Source organism: Sipha flava, unplaced genomic scaffold (assembly GCF_003268045.1).
Source record: "Sipha flava isolate LNK unplaced genomic scaffold, YSA_version1 34_pilon_pilon, whole genome shotgun sequence".
NCBI lineage: Eukaryota > Metazoa > Arthropoda > Insecta > Hemiptera > Aphididae > Sipha > Sipha flava.
The window spans coordinates 3,335,080-3,354,392 of record NW_020273045.1 but is presented as its reverse complement, the minus strand read 5'-3'; the positions used below and the strand labels follow the sequence as shown (position 1 = coordinate 3,354,392).

The 19,313-nt window shown below is 26.3% G+C and overlaps 1 protein-coding gene across 2 annotated transcripts in view; it reads right to left on the bottom strand.

The window, feature by feature from the left end:
- Positions 1 to 315: 315 nt before the first annotated feature.
- Positions 316 to 19,313, bottom strand: part of LOC112687380 (zinc transporter 2-like) — a 33,465-nt gene continuing 14,467 nt past the window's right edge. The window contains exons 1-7 of one of the 2 annotated variants that reach the window (XM_025560047.1): positions 6,488 to 6,669; positions 6,013 to 6,245; positions 4,752 to 4,865; positions 4,126 to 4,426; positions 2,931 to 3,108; positions 961 to 1,201; positions 316 to 783 (exon numbers count right to left, since the gene is read on the bottom strand). In XM_025560047.1, coding sequence (XP_025415832.1) covers positions 638 to 783; positions 961 to 1,201; positions 2,931 to 3,108; positions 4,126 to 4,426; positions 4,752 to 4,865; positions 6,013 to 6,245; positions 6,488 to 6,510 — 1,236 coding nt within the window. In that variant the 5' untranslated portion in view covers positions 6,511 to 6,669 and the 3' untranslated portion in view covers positions 316 to 637. Of the gene's footprint in view, positions 784 to 960; positions 1,202 to 2,930; positions 3,109 to 4,125; positions 4,427 to 4,751; positions 4,866 to 6,012; positions 6,246 to 6,487; positions 6,670 to 19,313 lie in introns of those variants that run through there. The other variant, XM_025560045.1, reaches the window with a different exon arrangement.

Sequence of the window (19,313 nt, the reverse complement as noted above, 5' to 3'; positions counted from 1 at the left end):
TGTTAATTATTTATTCGGGTATATATACATGATATTTATTACAATATATAAATTTATTACTCTCATATTTCAATGGTTTAATAGATATTTTAACATAATTATTTATTGTAACATAGTTTTAGGAAAGAGAACTGTCGAAACAAGCTGTATGAGTAAGATCGGGTTATAATAAATACAATAGGGATTACTCTAAAATTCTAATTCTAATTTCGTTTAAGTTTGTACACACATTACATATATATGTATGTAGCATATATATGAATGATTATATAAAAAGAAAATATATAATAATAATTAAAATTAAAAAATTAGTACTTAGTTTTGAAAAATCAAAAATTTACTATGACTTATGATTTACTATCAATTAAAAACTGATTTTATACACATGAAATATAATTACATATAATAGATATAGGTAAATCGAAATCAAAGTGTACAACATATTCATTTTGCTCATAGGTTCATAAAGTATCTATACCACTACGCATTCGGTGTTCTCACAAAGAAAAATTGACAGTTGATTATAAAATATATTATCTGCACACGGTTTTGAAATTTTATAGAATATTATTATTATTTCAAACATGTTTGGAGATCGCGAAATGGTGAGGTGGGAACGCGGTGAGTAACAGTTTTATCAGCTTTTGAGTGGTTGGCACTGTACACAGTTCTCCATTTGGGTTTCGAATTCTTCGATTTGCAATGTGCAGTCGAAGAAATTGTACTTCTTATACATCCTCCGCGAAGCATCTTTCAGCACTGCAGTCGTATTAACACCGGGTACTGCACACAGAACAAAAAAACATCACATATTTTAATCATACTGGACATAGCTATTATCTCGTATATAATACTATTATAGCTTTGATATTACAAAATCAACGATAATATTTTTGATACAATTAATATCAACGGTAATATTAATATCACCAACAAACAGGTTAACGTGATTATATTTACCGACTGCTAGGTGGGCGGCCAAGGCAATTTTGTCTGGGCTCAGAGCCCATACCCTAAGATTGTGCACCCTGACCACACCATCGATGCTCATGAACGTTTCTAGTACATCTACGAAATTCACACCTTTCGGCATACCTTCCATCAACACTATCATAGTATCCCGAAGTATGTTGAACGTGGTGACTAATACCAATATGGAGAAGAAGAACGTACATATTGGATCTACGATTTTCCATTCGGGCTGTGGAACAAGACAAATCATACATTTTTTCAGAATAAAACTCTATGTATATATTACTATGAACATAGGTTAGGTTAACTTTGAATAGATTATATGCAATAGTTTAGGAATTTAACGCAACATTACAATGTCACAGTATGAATTTCGCGCCAACGAATATTAATGAAAAACTAGCGTACATACTTAATAATACAACGAAGGGTTTACTGCATACACACAATTTATGACAAATTTTAATTCAACTACCGTCAAACCGGGTTACTTAGGATACTTATATATATAGTGAGTCCGTGTGTTATTTTTTAATTTTAATTGTCTAGTATCATAAAAACTCACGTACAAGGTTTAGGCAAAACGCGCGGTGTATTTAATTACACACATACATACACTCATACATTTACGTAAACATACATTTAATTTAATGTTAATGTAATTATTACACTGTATAATATGCACGTTTGTTAGGTAATATGCGTATAATAACATAGTACAATTATCATGAATTTGATTTTAAAATAATGTAACAAAAGCGATCGTTAGTCTATCGCATTAGTTGAAAAATAATAAATTTATGTTGTATTAATTTCCCAGTTATTGTCACGCTATAATATTACACAATTTTATACAGATTTTTATCAAGTAATTATTGAAAATAATATATTCAATACTCCTGTTTATAAATATAAAACAGTAGAAGTCGTTTATACTGAATCTAATCTAGAATTAAAATTTTATACAGTACATAAATATTATATATCTATATATCTTATCTTTTGGTTCCCATAAAATGACCATGTAAATGTTTTTCTGTTATACGTACATATTTTTTCACTGAATTAAATAATTGTATATATTTTAGATAAAAAAAAAAAAAAAAAAATCGAATACTTTTAACGAATTAAATTCAACTATATTTTGTACATATTATGTAACTCGAAGGATAAAGTATTCAAATTTTCGTTTGAAAAAGAATTTAAAAAAAGTCAATATATGGAGGAGGGGCGAGATCTGCTGGTTTAATGTGTCAAAGAAAGCAACTTCAACACTCAAATAGAAACGAAAGTAGAATAAACTTTTACTCGTGAAAAAAAAAATAATCTAACGTTAGATTAATTGCAACACAAATATAACCGCTACAGCTTACAGATAATAACGTGTTTATTGCAGTAAATATTGCGCAAAAATTGCAGGTGTTTAGAAATGTGACAAAATTTTGCGCCATGTGTAGTTTACAAACAATTAAAACATACCTAAATTAACCTATGGTAAGTTAATGTTAAGCTTTGAAAAAGATACTGTTTTACTCATATATCTAAACAACACGATAAACTGAAGCGTGTGATTCCTTTGAATTCATTACAACCGATTTCTACTGCACTATTGACTGTATGTATTAAAACTTTAGCAATTAACGGTTAATGATTATCATCTGGACACGACTTATGTTATAAGAATCGATGATTGTGTTCACATCAAACAAATTGACGATATAAAAAATGGCTACGTGCACGATTACAAGATAAAAATGATTGGTTACAAATGGTTATGAAAAAAAAAACTTCACCAACGATTTTGATAAGAAGATAATAAAATATTATGAAATGATTCATTTAATAAAATACAGCGGCAAGGAATTACAAGTGCAGGCTTTCGACGAGTGCGAAAACATCACTTGTACTACGTGATGCATAATAACGTGATAAGTTTTACATATTTTTCTTATACTCACTTTAAAGTATACGACAACGGCGGCGATCAAAACACCAAGGCTTTGAATAATGTCACCAAGAACGTGTATGTAGGCAGCCCTGACATTAATATTGGTGCTCCTCGGACCGGAAGTTTCATGGCTGTGCGAGGTGATACCGCCATGCGAGTGCGAGTGCTGGTGAAGTGTGAAGCCCATACTGTAACAATAGCGACAATTCAAACGCTGATTAAATTCTGGACGTAGTAAATAGTATCTAGTAGATTTCATTATATTATATGGTTCATAAAATGCTTCAATTGTATTCGATATATTCGAAATAACTGACGCACACGTGATAGTAAATAAATTCTAGGGTTAACTATATACAATTATTGTTTTTATTTTTTTATTTTTCATTTAAAGTTATAACACTTTATAACACTATATTGGATTTTACCATTTTTATAATATAAAACTACTACTGGCATTTATTTTTCCATTGCATGATACATTACACTGTACAATATATGCATATAGTGATTCTTTTTTTAAAAAACTAACATCACCTTTTGCTGGTCAATGTATGTATTCTTGAAAAATAAAAATGATTTTTACAACTTTAAGTCATCGTTAAACAACATTTTGCAAACAAATTATAGCACTTACCTGCTGTTATTTGTCCTAATAATTTTTCATTTATTTTAAATGGTAAAAACATGAGTTTTAATGTCATGCTTTGCAACAGAATACGGTTTTGAAAATGTCTATTCATATAAATCGAATATCGAGCCAGTAGTTAAGTAGGTACATAAATATTTTAAGTTTAGGTTAATAAAGTATCTCCTACCACTCCACTTGTGTAATATTCAAATATTTAGTAGTACGATACTTAATTATTACAAATAGAGATTTTTACATTATATATTATAGTACGTTATGGAATATAAAATCAAAAATTAATTTAAAACATTTGTGTTCAACTTGAGAAAACACATTGTTTGCAAAAATACCTTGTACAGCAACAACTTTAAATTATATAAAAATTTTTTTTCATTTGGAAAAAAAACAAACATATGGATAAGTCGAAATTATAAAATTCCAGAAAAAATTCACACGCGTTTCAATTATAATTGTATTTTCGATCCTAATTTTCAAATATTTTGCGCAAAGTACATATTAAAAATATTTTGCAACTTAGTTACGTTATACGTGCACCAAATTAACATAAACTCACACAATGTTAACACACAGCCCGACAGCGGACGTGATGAGCATAATGTCAGCATCGATTGTGTACGTCATGTTCATAATTCGCTCCACGGCCAAATATAATAAAATACCGGTGACTACCCAGATAAGGAGAACAGACGTCAAGGCACCCAAAACCTCGGCCCTGTACCATCCAAATGGCATCGACTGCGTGGCCGGTCTTGAAGCCACCCATATAGCACATAACGATATCATGAAGCTGGCGAAATCTGTGAGTAAATGCGAAGCGTCCGTAGCGATTGCCAAACTGCTCGACAAATAGCCCCCTGAAAAAAAAAATTAATACCCTTAACGGATTACTTACGTCCGCAGTGATATATCTCTACCATGGATAACTATCATGCGGTTATTAAGTTAATTATTCGGTAGGTATTCTTCCTAAACTTTATTATCAGAAAAATTATTTGCACTCAAGCTATTCAGTGCCCGAATCGGAATAAGAAAGCACAGATAGACAGAATGTCCCAACTATTTTTTCGAAAACTACACTGATTTTTCTTTCAATAATAAATAATAATAATATAGTAATTCTTTAAATTTTTCAATTCGAGTACTGCAGTTATCATATTACATTTAACCCACGAAACTTACCAACTGACTCGCCGGCCATGAATATGAGACATAATATGCTAGCGAATATGAGTTTCCGTCTAGCTTTTTGATGATCCGATGTACTGTCGCGGTTAGGATGGCAATGCTCATTGACTGAAAATGAAAGATTAATCGGTGGTAATTATTTTTAAAACAAAATAATTTCGATAACTAACAATAACTATAGTTTTATACTTACTTCAAACAATATTCACTATTTTAAAGCCTTAAATTAATCAAGTAAATCAAAATTTTTTTTCATTCACATGAAAATTATAGTAATTTAATCAATTTTGTATTAACTTGAGCAATAATTATATCATTTTTACAATTGCAAAATTATTATAAATTTAATTTTTTCGTTTTATCTTATCTGTCGCATGGTAAAAAAATTTTAGATAAACACTTTATAAACAATATTTTTTAAAGTTTTAAGTGTATTTTATAATACCTAGAACAAAATGCAAGGTTTCATTAATTTTTATTTATCAATCAAAACAACGTAAAAACTTAAATTTGTATTATTATATATATTATATATAAAAATAAATCTGAAAAATACATACTAAAGTATATACTTTATTATAAGTATTAAGGAAGTATAAATTTCTAAAAACTTTCTAAACAAAAACTGTTTTTAAGTTTCGCTATTTTTTTAATTTCACTAAGATCAATTATCAACGGTTTTTACTAGGAAAATTAGGGTAATTTAGTAGGAAAATAACTCCAAGATTACGGACGTTTAAAAATATCTTAATTGGTTAATTATAGGCATGCATTCATACAAATATTATAAAGAAAACATAATAGGACATAAAGGACACAAAAAAACACTATTGTAATTTAAAAGTGGCCATCCATGGCATAGCATAGCGTGTAACACAGTTTTAACTTGAATAGTTTCATTTTATACATAGTATGTATAAAATTACGTGATTTCGCCATATTTATAAATGATTTTGAACTTTCAATGTTTTACTTGAATCATCTTTAAAATACAGTTTAAACGAATGAAATTAAAACATTCCATAGATAGATTAACACAGTATAAAATTAAGTCAAGTTATATAAGTTAGTTTAGCTTTTTGAACGTGCACCAAAATATTTGAATACTTCAAAAAGTTTAATTAGATTCTAATCATATATAATTATTGATATTTTTCAATTAAAAAAAAAAAAAAAATAGTTTCATGTAGAGGAGAGGAGGCATGTAATATGTACATAACTCAATCGACACCGACGAGATGAAAGGATAACATACATATTGTTATGGACGATTTTCCATCCGTCAAGTCCGGTTTCTCGTGGTTGGAATTTTTGTCTTCGGCTGATACCAAGGTGGCACAACAGCCGGATGGTTTGCCATGTATGCAGTATACTAGCTGTTTACCGGAACTGTTGGACGGTTGCCGTACAAAAGCTCCGGTCATGGTTGGTGGTGTATTCATGAACTCGTCTTCATTAACGGATCCGTAATTGGAGTTTTCACTCAACCTGGAAAAAAAAACAAGACGATTCTTACATAATACATATATATATTATTATATATATAATTTATGTATAACAACTTAGATGACGCTCGCCTAACGCGTATAATTTATTCATGATACGCAAAACGGTTTACATATCAAACACATGTCGAATAGAAATACAAATATAAGCCTCGTGCGCGCGCGCGAATAGAAATTAACAGAGAACTATTGTTATTATTGCACAATAAGTTCACGGATCCTTACAATGGAATGAATTCTTTTTCCATGGCGCATAAGGATCGTCGATGCTCTGTGTAATCGATAAGACTGTAATGTTGCAAATACGAAACAGCGTCGATACAATATAATGCTACACGATGGAACGAAACACTGCACTGCGTACCGCTACTAACTAGTAGCTACGGCAGCAGTCGAGATATGGACGATATTCGTAACGAGATGGGAATCGGTGTCTTCGATAAGTGCCATTATAATATAATTCGGTGTTTACATTCAGTTAATGATGGTAGTTAGTCCGATTAACACTAATATATATATATATATATGGTTAGGCAAAGAAAAAAATATCAGAGGTATACAGCGGAATCATAATTTCCCATGTCGTGTTATCTACGCTTATGATGGCGCGGCTCGGGAGGGGGCACACCTTCCACAACGTTATTATAATATAGATTATACGTCGGGAGCTTTGTCATTGTACTCGAATTATTCGATTAAAATACACCTGGGTTCAGGTGTATCACTGTACTTTTGGGTACGATTTTTTTTATACGGTGCACTAACCAAAGAATTAATTTCTCTAAACCTTGCAAATACACTTTTATTCTCTTAGTATACACGGTTTCAGAACAATCGATATCAACGGTGGAAATAACCTTTGACTTTTATAACAGACTACATGAGTTTTCTTTTTTCTTTCGGTTATCTTGAGAATTTTGATCTCGAAATGTAACACTATTTTATCGATTTAAAAGAAACAAATTTAATGCATGGAAAATAATTAACCATTACATTAGTTTCTAGAAAAATAAAAGAATATTTATAACCGAGTAAAAGATTTAATGTAAATGTTATATATATTTATTGTATAGTCGGGTGTATAAAACATGATGAAAATATTGAATTACATTGAACTATACGGATCAAAGGTTACAATAGTAATAGTTGTAAAGACAACAAACTAATAAATATTAGGTGAACATCGAGGGACGCAAGTACAATACTTATAATAATCATAAAGATCTACGAATAATTATTAAAAAATAAATAAGATGCAATAAGTATTTATATTAAGTTTTGAGATTATTTTATTTTAATAAAAAATTTTCAGCTAATGAATGTATGAATTAAATCATATGTTAAATGGAATAATATAAAGATAATATATAAAAATAAATATTTATATAAATAATATATTATATTGATTTTATATATATATATAATCAATATAATGTATACATTTGTAAATATATTTTAAGATAAACACAAATTTCGAAAAAATTAATTCGGGTAAATTTCCACCTAAGAATAATAGAGTACTTGGTTTCAAAGATGGAACTAGGAATTTTTACGCCCGGGTAAAATGTTAAAATTACGCCCTATCCATAACTAATAAACAAATACTCAAATAAATTGTGTTCTTATAATCAATATACAATCGTACTTATTGAGTTTTAACCTAATATCAGTATTTAACGAAGTTAAAAATATCAAATTAGTTGTTAATAATTACGAAAATTACACCCTCTAAAATGTTACGCCCGGGGATAAATCCCCGACTTCCCCCCCCCCTAGATCCGGCCCTGCTTGGTTTAATAGTTTTTATTCAATTTTAGTAGACAACAATTAAACAGTAGAATCTCGGTAGTTCGGCAAGTATCAGATAAGACCAGATCTATTGCCGGATTAATAGGGGTTCACATAAAAACACATTTTTACTTATTGAATTTTACATTATTACTCATTTAAAAAAATGAATAATCTTATTGTATTTTATTATAATATATAAATAATACATATATACTATGTTTAATTAATCTTTTGATGGAACAGGTTTTAATAAATTATTTTTTTTTTTTTTATTTGAAATTATGCTTTTAAGATTTTTTCTTGTAATTGTTTTAACACCAAAATATCACTTGTATCTACATATCTTCTGCCTATGTAATGGACATAGTAAAGGATTCTACTGCAGTGGAGTGACTTATTGTTTGAATGAACAGCTACTTCTTCTCCTGAAGTTTTAAATATCGTTTACAATAGTAATTTTAGGTTATTTATCAGATAAATATAGATTAATATATTCGGATTGCTGTATGTACTGGATTATCGAACGGTCGGGTCGGATTATCGAGATTCTACTATAAATTTTAAATTTTAAATAAAAATGTAACCTCATTTTTAAATATTTTCATTACATTAAGAAAAATATAAACACTATTTTATTAAATTAGAAACGAATACTGATAATATAAAATTACAAATACAATACCATAGTAAATTGATTTAAAAATAAGTTAATTCTCTCTCACATTGGTTGTTTCTTAAAAAAAAAAAAAAAAATGATGATGAAAATCTTATTCTGGTAAATACAATAGAAATATTCAATGAAAAAAATAGCTGATTGGCATGCTAAATTGATATTCAAAGAAATTTATATAATTTTGTGAAAAGCAATATTTAAATTTAAATAACAATAGCACACGTATTTTATAAAAAATCACAACAGTTTTTGACAATAATTATAAGGATCACAAATTAAAAATGTACATTGTAAATTATGCGTATCAATCGTACATTTAATAGTATTATAAATGTCCTTTGTATATTGTACTTTAGAACCAAATTCTTTAAAACAATTAATATGAAATCTCTAATCACCTTATTTATAAATCGAATCGATTTAACAATTAAATTGTCACGGTGTTTTGTGAATAGTATTACAAGTATTTGACATTGGTTTTATTAGTTTGTGATCAAACATTTTGATAGAATCGTTTAAACTAACATTCAGTTAATCTTGACCGGAAATGGCGACGTTACGCTTATTTTCATTCACATAAATATTTTGAAACTATTTGATTGCCTCCAAAGCGAAAAATTAGACTGCTAGGTAATTTTTCTTTTAATAAAATACATGATCAAAAAGGCATTTATTATTATTAATATTATCTAATAATTTTAAATGTTTAACAATTATATGAAATAGTATTTATATCAAATGTACTTTATTATTTATTTATAATACGCATCATTGAAGATAAATAATCACTAATTGATTAGGTTTTAAATGAAAGATTTATTTAAGATATAGGTATACTTAGCACAATCTATCAAGAATGTTTATTGTTCAACCTTTATTCGCCACAGAATTATCTGAAAACGCACAGCAAAAAGTATTTTAGAATTCATTGTATATGTATATGTACAAGGTTAAATTGCTTTTAACGAAATCTTATAAAAAATGTAATTATTTAAAGGCCGCTATCATATATTTTTTAATTAAACTCAAATTTTTTACGTTTATTAATTAAATATATTAGAAGAGTTTGTTTTATTTAAACATGTATTGTACGACAAAATCAGAATAAAAAATAAACAAACATGTAATTTGAGGAATCAAAAATTTACGTTATAATCATAAATTACCTTTTACAGTATCGGAGTAAGAACAATTCAAATGGTTTCAAATAGTAAAATAAAACATAATTAAAAATAGTAAAGTTAAAATCGTAGCACATTCACAATCACCTATAGGATAAAAAATGTAATAACTCACCGATAATGCTAATTATAACAATATGAACCGAAATGAGGTCATTATGAACGGAATGGCTTATTATCATACTACTTCACTGTTATTTTAAATGCATATTGGACATTAACCATAAACGAAATTCAATAACAAGTATTAAACCACTTAAACATAATTTTTCCTTAATAAAATGTTGACTAGGATGATTAAAAAAACAAAATGATCTTAATACACACAGCAAATTAAACTCAGAGAACAAGACACAAGATTAAATAAGAGGTCTATTATTAATTATTTTTGTAAAAATCAAGTATGGATTGCAATATTTTTTCCAATATTTTTGCACGACGTAGAAAAAACAATCTGCTCCAATGATTTCTTTTCAAATGCAATGTTTCAGGTAAAACTTAAACACTAAGCAGAAAAATTATTTATAGTAACTTAATGTCAGTATGCAAAAGAAGTGTATTGAGTATTTAAATTTTTGTTTAAGTGTGACAAGAAAATCCATACAAAGGAACTTGAACCATGCAACACTGAACACCAAAATTAACTGATTGTATTCAATAATTAAATCAGTATGGATTTATAATACTAAATAAATTGTATAAATAGTTTTCTGCAGAGGTTATTAAAATAATATTTGGTTATTTTTTTATCAACCTTGAGCCAAATTAAAAAATAATTCTTATATACCTAAATAAAATTCAATATGAAACAAAAAATAAAAATATTTTTATTACTATAACATGAATTTTAAGTTAAAGTTTATAACCAATAAACATAAAAAGAATTATCAAACATAATGAAAATCTTTTGACAAAAATCTTTTGAAAAATTTTAATTGATCCTAAACTAAAATGCAAGTTTCAAAGATTATACAGCAGTTTACCTTATGTTCATGAACGATTTAAAATAACTATAACAACAAAATAATAATATTACAATAATTCTAAAGCGTTCCTATGTAATATCATAATGAGACAATAATCATATAAACAAATACAATATTAAAAAAATAATAATAGTTCTATTAATTAAAAGAATAATGATTTTATCTTCTGGGAACTTATACGAAAAAACTAAAATAAGTTCCTTCTTTTATTTATCAGATACTTACTAAACAATTTTCAATCGTCTTATATTTGTTTCATCAATGGCAGTTAATAAAATTCCTTTCAAAAATGTTGATTTTCTTCCTTTGACATAAAATATTTGACTAAGAAATACAAAATACATCAAATTTAAGAACAAATTATAAATCTAAGTATATGAAAATAATATTTTAAAATATTGATTGCATATTAAATTCATACAGTACATATAACAAAGGAGAGAATTTTTTTTTCAAAAGGAGAGTAGGAAAAGATTCCACAACATAAATATCTAAACAAATATCATTAATACGAGTTATCTCTATTAAGATTTAATTAATTAATTCCGCCATCATTTTAGACCACTTTAAATTATGAATTAAATACTTTTAAATTTAAAGAATCTTAAGCGTACTTTCGTGATATGATATGGTTATAACACAAAGCGAAGAATTCGAATATGGTTATATAGACAAGTAGACAATTGGAGAAGAAAATTACTACAAACTATATACAACAAATTATATCATAAAATCATTATTCAGTCATTGCTCCCAAAGATATGGACTATATACCTATAAATAACAATCATTCGAGTTTACTAGATATTGATTACTTCATAACAAAATATCAAAATATTTGAATACCTGTGTAAGAAATACATAATATTTTAAGTGATCATTTATCTGTTGTAACAGTCAAACTAGAGCAAATAATCAGACCATCACTAAAAAATGAATCAATAAATTAGGAAATAATTTATTGATAAATAATTATCCATACGAAAGTTAACAGGTCATTCAAATCACGTGGCTAAATACATGGATAACGCCTTTGTGTAAAGTAAAAGCTATTCAATTGAAAGTGACAAAAACTAAAAAACTCATTGCAAACTACCAACTGTTAAATATAATATAAATTCAAGGTCAAAATAAGTATAATACCCTTATAAAAATTAAAAATTATCGATTTTCATTTTTAATATAATAATACAAAATATATGTTATTTACCAATAGTAATGGAAGCTTAATAACGTGAAAAAATCTGATTGTTCGTTGATACTATTAATTTAACAATAATTTATCTATGGTTACAGTACTGTAAAATCATATGTTCATTTGAATCATATAAAATATATAAAGAATAAATAGCTACCTATTAAAAATAGCAATTTACATAATAATTATGTAAAATCAAACAATAAAATTAAAAAAAAAACGATATTCGTTAATATGATTAATGTACCCTCATTTTAGTTCTCGTTTATAATGTCTTTTGATAGTAAATATTATAATATATACCTGCTACAGAGAACAAAAAAGTCGTAAGAAATAAAGTAAAAATAATATAGTATTTTCATTCCTGAAGTTTGCACTAATGGTAGAATACGACAACTCCAGATATTTTAACGACATTATACTTATCTATTTTGTACATTTATTTTTTTACTTTTTTTGTGTTTTATGTTTTTACTCACGAAACGATTAAAGTATTATAATTCAAATTAGTGTCTTTCTCGATTAACATCTGCAGTTATTCTATGTAATCATAAATGTTTTATTTAACTGCCTAGAAAACTACATTTTTTTTTTTTTTTTTGCGCGTATAGTTTCTAAAACTGCGGACTTGTCACAATAATTCATTATCGTTGTTAAACCCGGTACGATTGTGCGATAAACAATAGCAGTGAACTACAACCGAGTGCAACTAGATATATATTTTATCAGTGGACAAGCCATCATGCACGTTTACACCACACACTGCAGATAACCGAAGAAGAGAACGACAATTTTTTAATTTTTTTATGAACCGATTTTTATGGCAATTTTGATTGTTGACGATCTATTGCATAGGATCCCACGGTCACAATATAATATTATAATATACTCCATAATAATACGTAGATAAAATATCTGCGAACGTCATTCACACTAATAGACTCGCACGTCTGTAAACATCTTTGGGAAATTCGGTCAAAACAATTATTTCGTCTGTTTGGACATTATACACAGCTGATCTAGTTACCGCTCCCAGCAGATGATAACCTGTCAGGTTAAATATACAATAAAGCATATTATAATATATTTTATACACTTTCGTATGTATAGGTATACTGTCATTCGATTGGACACGGTTTATGGACCACGATGGCAGCGGTGGTGAACGGATTTCTTAACGAATATTATACATAAATTATAGACCTATTCAACGACTAGAATTCGGCCGGCTGTACATTGAACGAGGCAAGTGGGTTAATTGTACCGACTTATCGGACGTCAAAATTCGTAGTGCCTGTGTTGTTCGTGATAAAGACCACCGCGAGAGAAAGTATATGTTCATCAAAATGTATTAGATGGAATTTAATAACCAGAGAGAGGATTTAGGAACAAGAAAATCGTTAAGGCAAGAACTAGGTACGTGATTACATTTCAAAGTTACGTGCAATAAAATTATGATGAATCAAATTAATGTTATATCCTCGGCTTTACACATGTAAAATTTGAAAAAATGGGTACGAAATCATCAGAACAGATTTTGTTGCTTTGATTTAACGTAAAATCTGTAACATTTTGTTATCAAGATTAATAATTTAAATATCATGAAACCTAAATAACCCTTATTTTTTAATAGTATATTTTTATATTATACTGTATACTATGAACATATACTAAGACAATAGTAATTTATCTACAGTATCAGTATCAGTAACGTATTGCAACTACTTAGTTGCATATTATATTTGATTATGCAACTATTCGCATATTTTATTCGTAAAGTTACATTTTACTAATAAAATAATACACTCGTCATTAATGTTACGTAAGTTATAAATTCAAAATTACCTACTGTAATAAGATAAATTACAGACAATTTGAAATGTTTGCATATATAAGATTTAATATAGTTTGTTCACCTACATAAAAGACTAGGCAGAAAAATTATTTTAATATTTAACAGTAAATCTTACCACGTAAATATTAATGATATTTATAAATGTAATACATTTTAGGGCAAATTTAAATCTGTATGTTTAAAAACCCATTACGAAACGTAATAAAAAAAGTAACTGCATAAGAATAAAACTAGAGTTATTTATTTTATTATTATTATCTAATAAACTGATGATCGGTTATTAATAAAATATGTTTTTTACATTTTTTAACTTAATTAATATGGTAAATACAATAAATAATAATTATCATCATATTAGTTTTACTTTTTTACCAAGTACTAACTATCATGCCACTATTCTTTGAAAATCTATTAAAAATATTCCTTAAAAGTAAGAAATTCCAAAAAATATCATGTAGATATAACAATAATTTATTAGAGACCTTATATAATTGGTAGTAAAAAAATAAAAAAGTAAAATGTTATGACTTAGATTTCTTTATAATTTAAGATTTGACTAAATTTCTGGAAAATTATGAAGAATATATATATAAAAAAAAGAGTAAACTTATAAATGCCTAAAAATGTTTACAAATATAATCATTTATCATTAATGGCATATCTTTAATAATTCTTTTTTACAGCCAAAATATTAAATACACTTGGACAGTTTTTAAATACTCACAATTTTTATTGAATAAACGTGATAATGCATACAGTAACTATCTGCCACAAGAAAACGACTAAATAATTATAAATTAAAAATAAAAAGCTAAAGATTAAAATGCAAGTAAAATTATGATTTAAAATTTTTAAATAGAATATTTTTTATTAAATTTTAAATAGGCAAAATTCAAATATTCGACTAGAAATTAATTTTTTTAACACTCAAAGTTTAGGAATGGAGTAAAGATCTGTACGAGCTGTTTTTTTCCGCCCGATCAGGCCCGAAACTTAAACTTATAAAATGTCATAACCAGGCCCAGTTCTTCATTTTTTTTTTTTAAGTCCAATCCAGGTCAGTCCGTAATATTTTTTTTGCAGTCCAGCCCACCCAGGCCCATAATATTCATTATTTATTTTTATCAGTGATATATTTATAAATATCAAAAAGATTAATAATATGTACGTATTTTTCTTATGATTTGTAACAAGCCTACTCCATTAGTTTGAGAACATTTCCTTATCAACGCCAATAATTGGCATTAGTATTGTACTCATATAATATAATACGAATAAAGCTTTTTTTTTATTATTAATGACTATATATTATTGATAATGACTAGGGAACGGATTTATATGTAATAAAAATACAAAAATATGTACATATGTATGTAAGTATAATTTATAAAATATGTGCTAAAAACATCCAAATATGTAGGAAAAAATTTAATTAAAAAAAAAAAATATGTAATTATTAAATTATCAAAATGATTTGTTGCATTGAATTATTACAATATCTTTTAAATTATCAAATATTAAATGTCACCTATTAGATCTGAAAATATTTTTAAAACGGCTAAATAATCGTTCCACATCAACCTACATCGATTGATTAAAGCATATTTGAAGCGCATAATATCAGAAGCTACTCATTATATCATTGATTGATTTAAAATCAATATAGCCTAGAATTTTTTTCTGTAACAGCATGAATTTTCTTTTTTACAACATCTCCTATTGGTCTGCTTACGAGTTTTCATTTTGTAATCGTTGATTCGACAATTTGCATACTTTCATATTTTTGATATTTTTGTTTCTAATTTTGTAAAAGTATGTGCAATAAAACTAAAATTCACTGAGATGAAAATTAAATTAGTTTTTAGTGTTTCATTTTGCATAGTATTTCGAGCTTTTCTAATAGTGATAGAAGTTACTGGATCTAAATTTGAAATAATTTTCTTGTAATTTTGTACGAAGAAGACGTATGAATGATGAAATGATAAAATATGTTTAAAAATATTTACAAATTAGTGAAATATGTAAAAATATGAAATTATACCAAAAAATGTAAAAATACGTAAAATAAAAGTAGCATAATATTAATAGGAATGATTTAAATCATGAACATTTCTTATCGAATCTTAAATATCTCGTTTAATAAAAATATGTATTTACATATAAATTCATTCTCTAATAATTACTATCAGTGAGCGAGTAGTGGGGTAAAAAAAAATGATTCCTTTAATTTAGTTAATTTTTTGTGAATACCAATAACACTGTGTTACCAATTAAATTAGGTAGTTTTATTTTTGGACTGCAACTCATTTGCGAAAAAATGCACAACTCGATTGCGCACATATATTTTGGCTACCTCGTATGACGAAAATCCCTTGTGTCAGAACTCGTTTGCTTATTATACTCTTTGTGATTATTATAGTGGGTTACTTTTATTATATTATTTGATTTACTCTTATTAACAATAACACTCACAGAACATTTTTTATTAGTGTATCTAAAATTTGAATATCCACTCATTAAAACATGGTATTCACTAAATTTATAATAATCAATATTGAAACATCGTTTTCCTCACCGAGATTCAAAAATATTAGGAATTTCTAAGTCCATATTAAAGTTTACGTCGTCAACACACTAGTCACCACTGTACCGTCCATATCCATACCTACTGAAACTTACTAAAAGTTGTTTGGAAAATTCAAATTTATAGAATCTACAGTCTACACAGTCGATTATAAGATAATATTAAGAAAATATATTTAATAATTTGTACTGCAGTCTATGACAATATAAACACGTGTTTTGTGTGTGAATGTGTCGTGCGCAAACGAGTTATCTATTTTCAGGTAAACGACTGATTTCGTCGTGCGCAAACGAGTAGTCGATTTTCAGGTAAAAAATGTTGAATGTGCGCAAACGAGTTGCAGCGTTATTTTTGACCGGCCTAGTCCAAAGAAAAATACTATGATCCCACTCATAATCAATCCACAATATTTATATTACGATACAGCCCGGTACTTAGCCGACTTGGGTACGGGCCGGATTGGACTGGCCCGACCTGCGCATATTTCTAGAAAGAAGTGCCAAGTAATACCTCGTAAAATACAAAATATTACAAAATCACATACAATTTTTAAAAAATCAATTTTTTGCAAAAATGTAAAAATAGTAATAACTTTCAAAAACAATGCATGTATTAATAAAATATAATTAGTTATTTACTTAAAAAATCTAAGAATCCAAATTTGGATTTCTCGTAATTCTCATAACTTTTTTTAAACATAGGATCTGATAACAAAAAAAAAAAAAAAAAAATGAGTATATAAAATAATAATCTATTAAAATTGCTATAAGTATAATTATATCAATTCAGGAACATACTGATATATTATGTTATTATAAATAATAACCCAAGAATGTATAAATTAAATAATAATATTATCAAGTTCATTCAATTGTTTATAATTTAGCTAATATTTTACAAACACAGAACTATAAACAGTTGAAAATGGGTTCATTTAATAATTAATAATTTAAAAATTTAATTTAATACTGTTTACATTTTTAATAAAAATTGATCAACTCATTAAAATAAATTCAGAAAAAAATTTATAAAATTGTTATTAGGTACCTAATAAAATGTGTGAAATTTTATCATAACATAAAACAAATAGCATATATATATCCAAATTTTAAAAAAATATGTTATAGAATCAATGCATTTTTTTTAAAATAATTTATTACAATACTATTAATCAAAATTTTACAATATCAGCAATTTGTACAGATGTTTTTTATATGCTAAACAATCACTAAAAATTAATTTATTACAGTTAAACCTTTTAACTAAACATTAATACCTAGTTAGAATCATTTAATATTTAATTATATTCAATAATTAACGGTCGCGTTAAATATTATTATTATAATAATAATATTGTTTAAAATACGTAAGTTTAATATAACTTTGAATATACGATTGTAATAATAGTTGTAATGATATTGTACTTTAGAATCTTATATTGCAGTTAAAAATAAAATAAATAGCAAATAAAAATTGGTTTAAAAAATTATTAAAAGTACGAATTTAAGGATAATACTCTTAAGACAATGGTGGTTTAAATAAATCATTTTTCACACATATTTTTTTTTGGTTTGTATTGATACAAGCTCATTATAATATGAAACTATGTAATCTAATATACTTAAATAGTTTTTATAAAACATATTCAATGTTTCTTTTTAATATCAGCATACTTTAATTTTAATTTTTTTTTTTCTATGCAAAATGCTCAAAACTAATGATAAGCTATATATTTATAATTCAACATTCATTTACACAACTCTTCAAAAGATATTTTATCCGTTGTCTAAACCTAGATACTAAAACTTCAGATAGAATAACAATATTACATAAATATATAATATATACAAAATACATAATAAAAATAATATTTTAAATACGCAAATCTCACATAAAACCTTAAATTATTTTATACTTTATTAGTAATCTTTGAAGAGAAAGTACATTTTTATATGAAAAAAAGTTGACACTTGTTTCGGATAAAGAAAAACATTCTCTAAATATTTTTTTTTTTCAAAAACAACAAATAAACTAGGTTCGAAGAACTGAAACAAGTTATTTCTTCCTGAAATTATTATTTATATAATATTATTAAACAACATAAAAAAAAAAAAAATTCATATTCACAATATTATATATACAGATATAAGATAATATTTTGATTATTTTATAAAAAATTTGTTAAGAAATTCGGCTGATATTTTAATTATACCGGGTAAATATTAATTACATAAAATACGAGTATTCTATGAAATTATAGTAAAATACTTAATTATACGAGTATAATAAAACATAATTCAACTGAAATACACAAACTTGAGGTTTCAAGAGCTATTAAGTTTTAGATACTCGCTCAAATATTTTTAGATCCGAAATTTATTTCAGAACCTTCAGAGCTATCTTCAAAACCTTGAATTGATTTCTCTTCTAATCAGATTTTAATAGTTTTTAAATTATTTTTAAGCATTTTAGTCACGAATAAAGGTTACGATTGAATAAATAATAATTGCATTTGAGAATTTTAGAATTTAAACAAAAATAAATATATTAAGCAACGTTTATGACATACTGTGAAATATTAAATGATACCTGTATTATATGAGTACATAAATATTCATTATAGATGTCTGTGCTTTCTTTTATACAAATTCAGATTTTCTAAATCACATTTAGAAAATATTTAAAACTCTTATAAAATCAACATAGACATAGAAATTAATTACTTAATTGAAGATAATTTAATTATTCTGAACAATAAACAAATTAGATAAAAAGTTTTAATT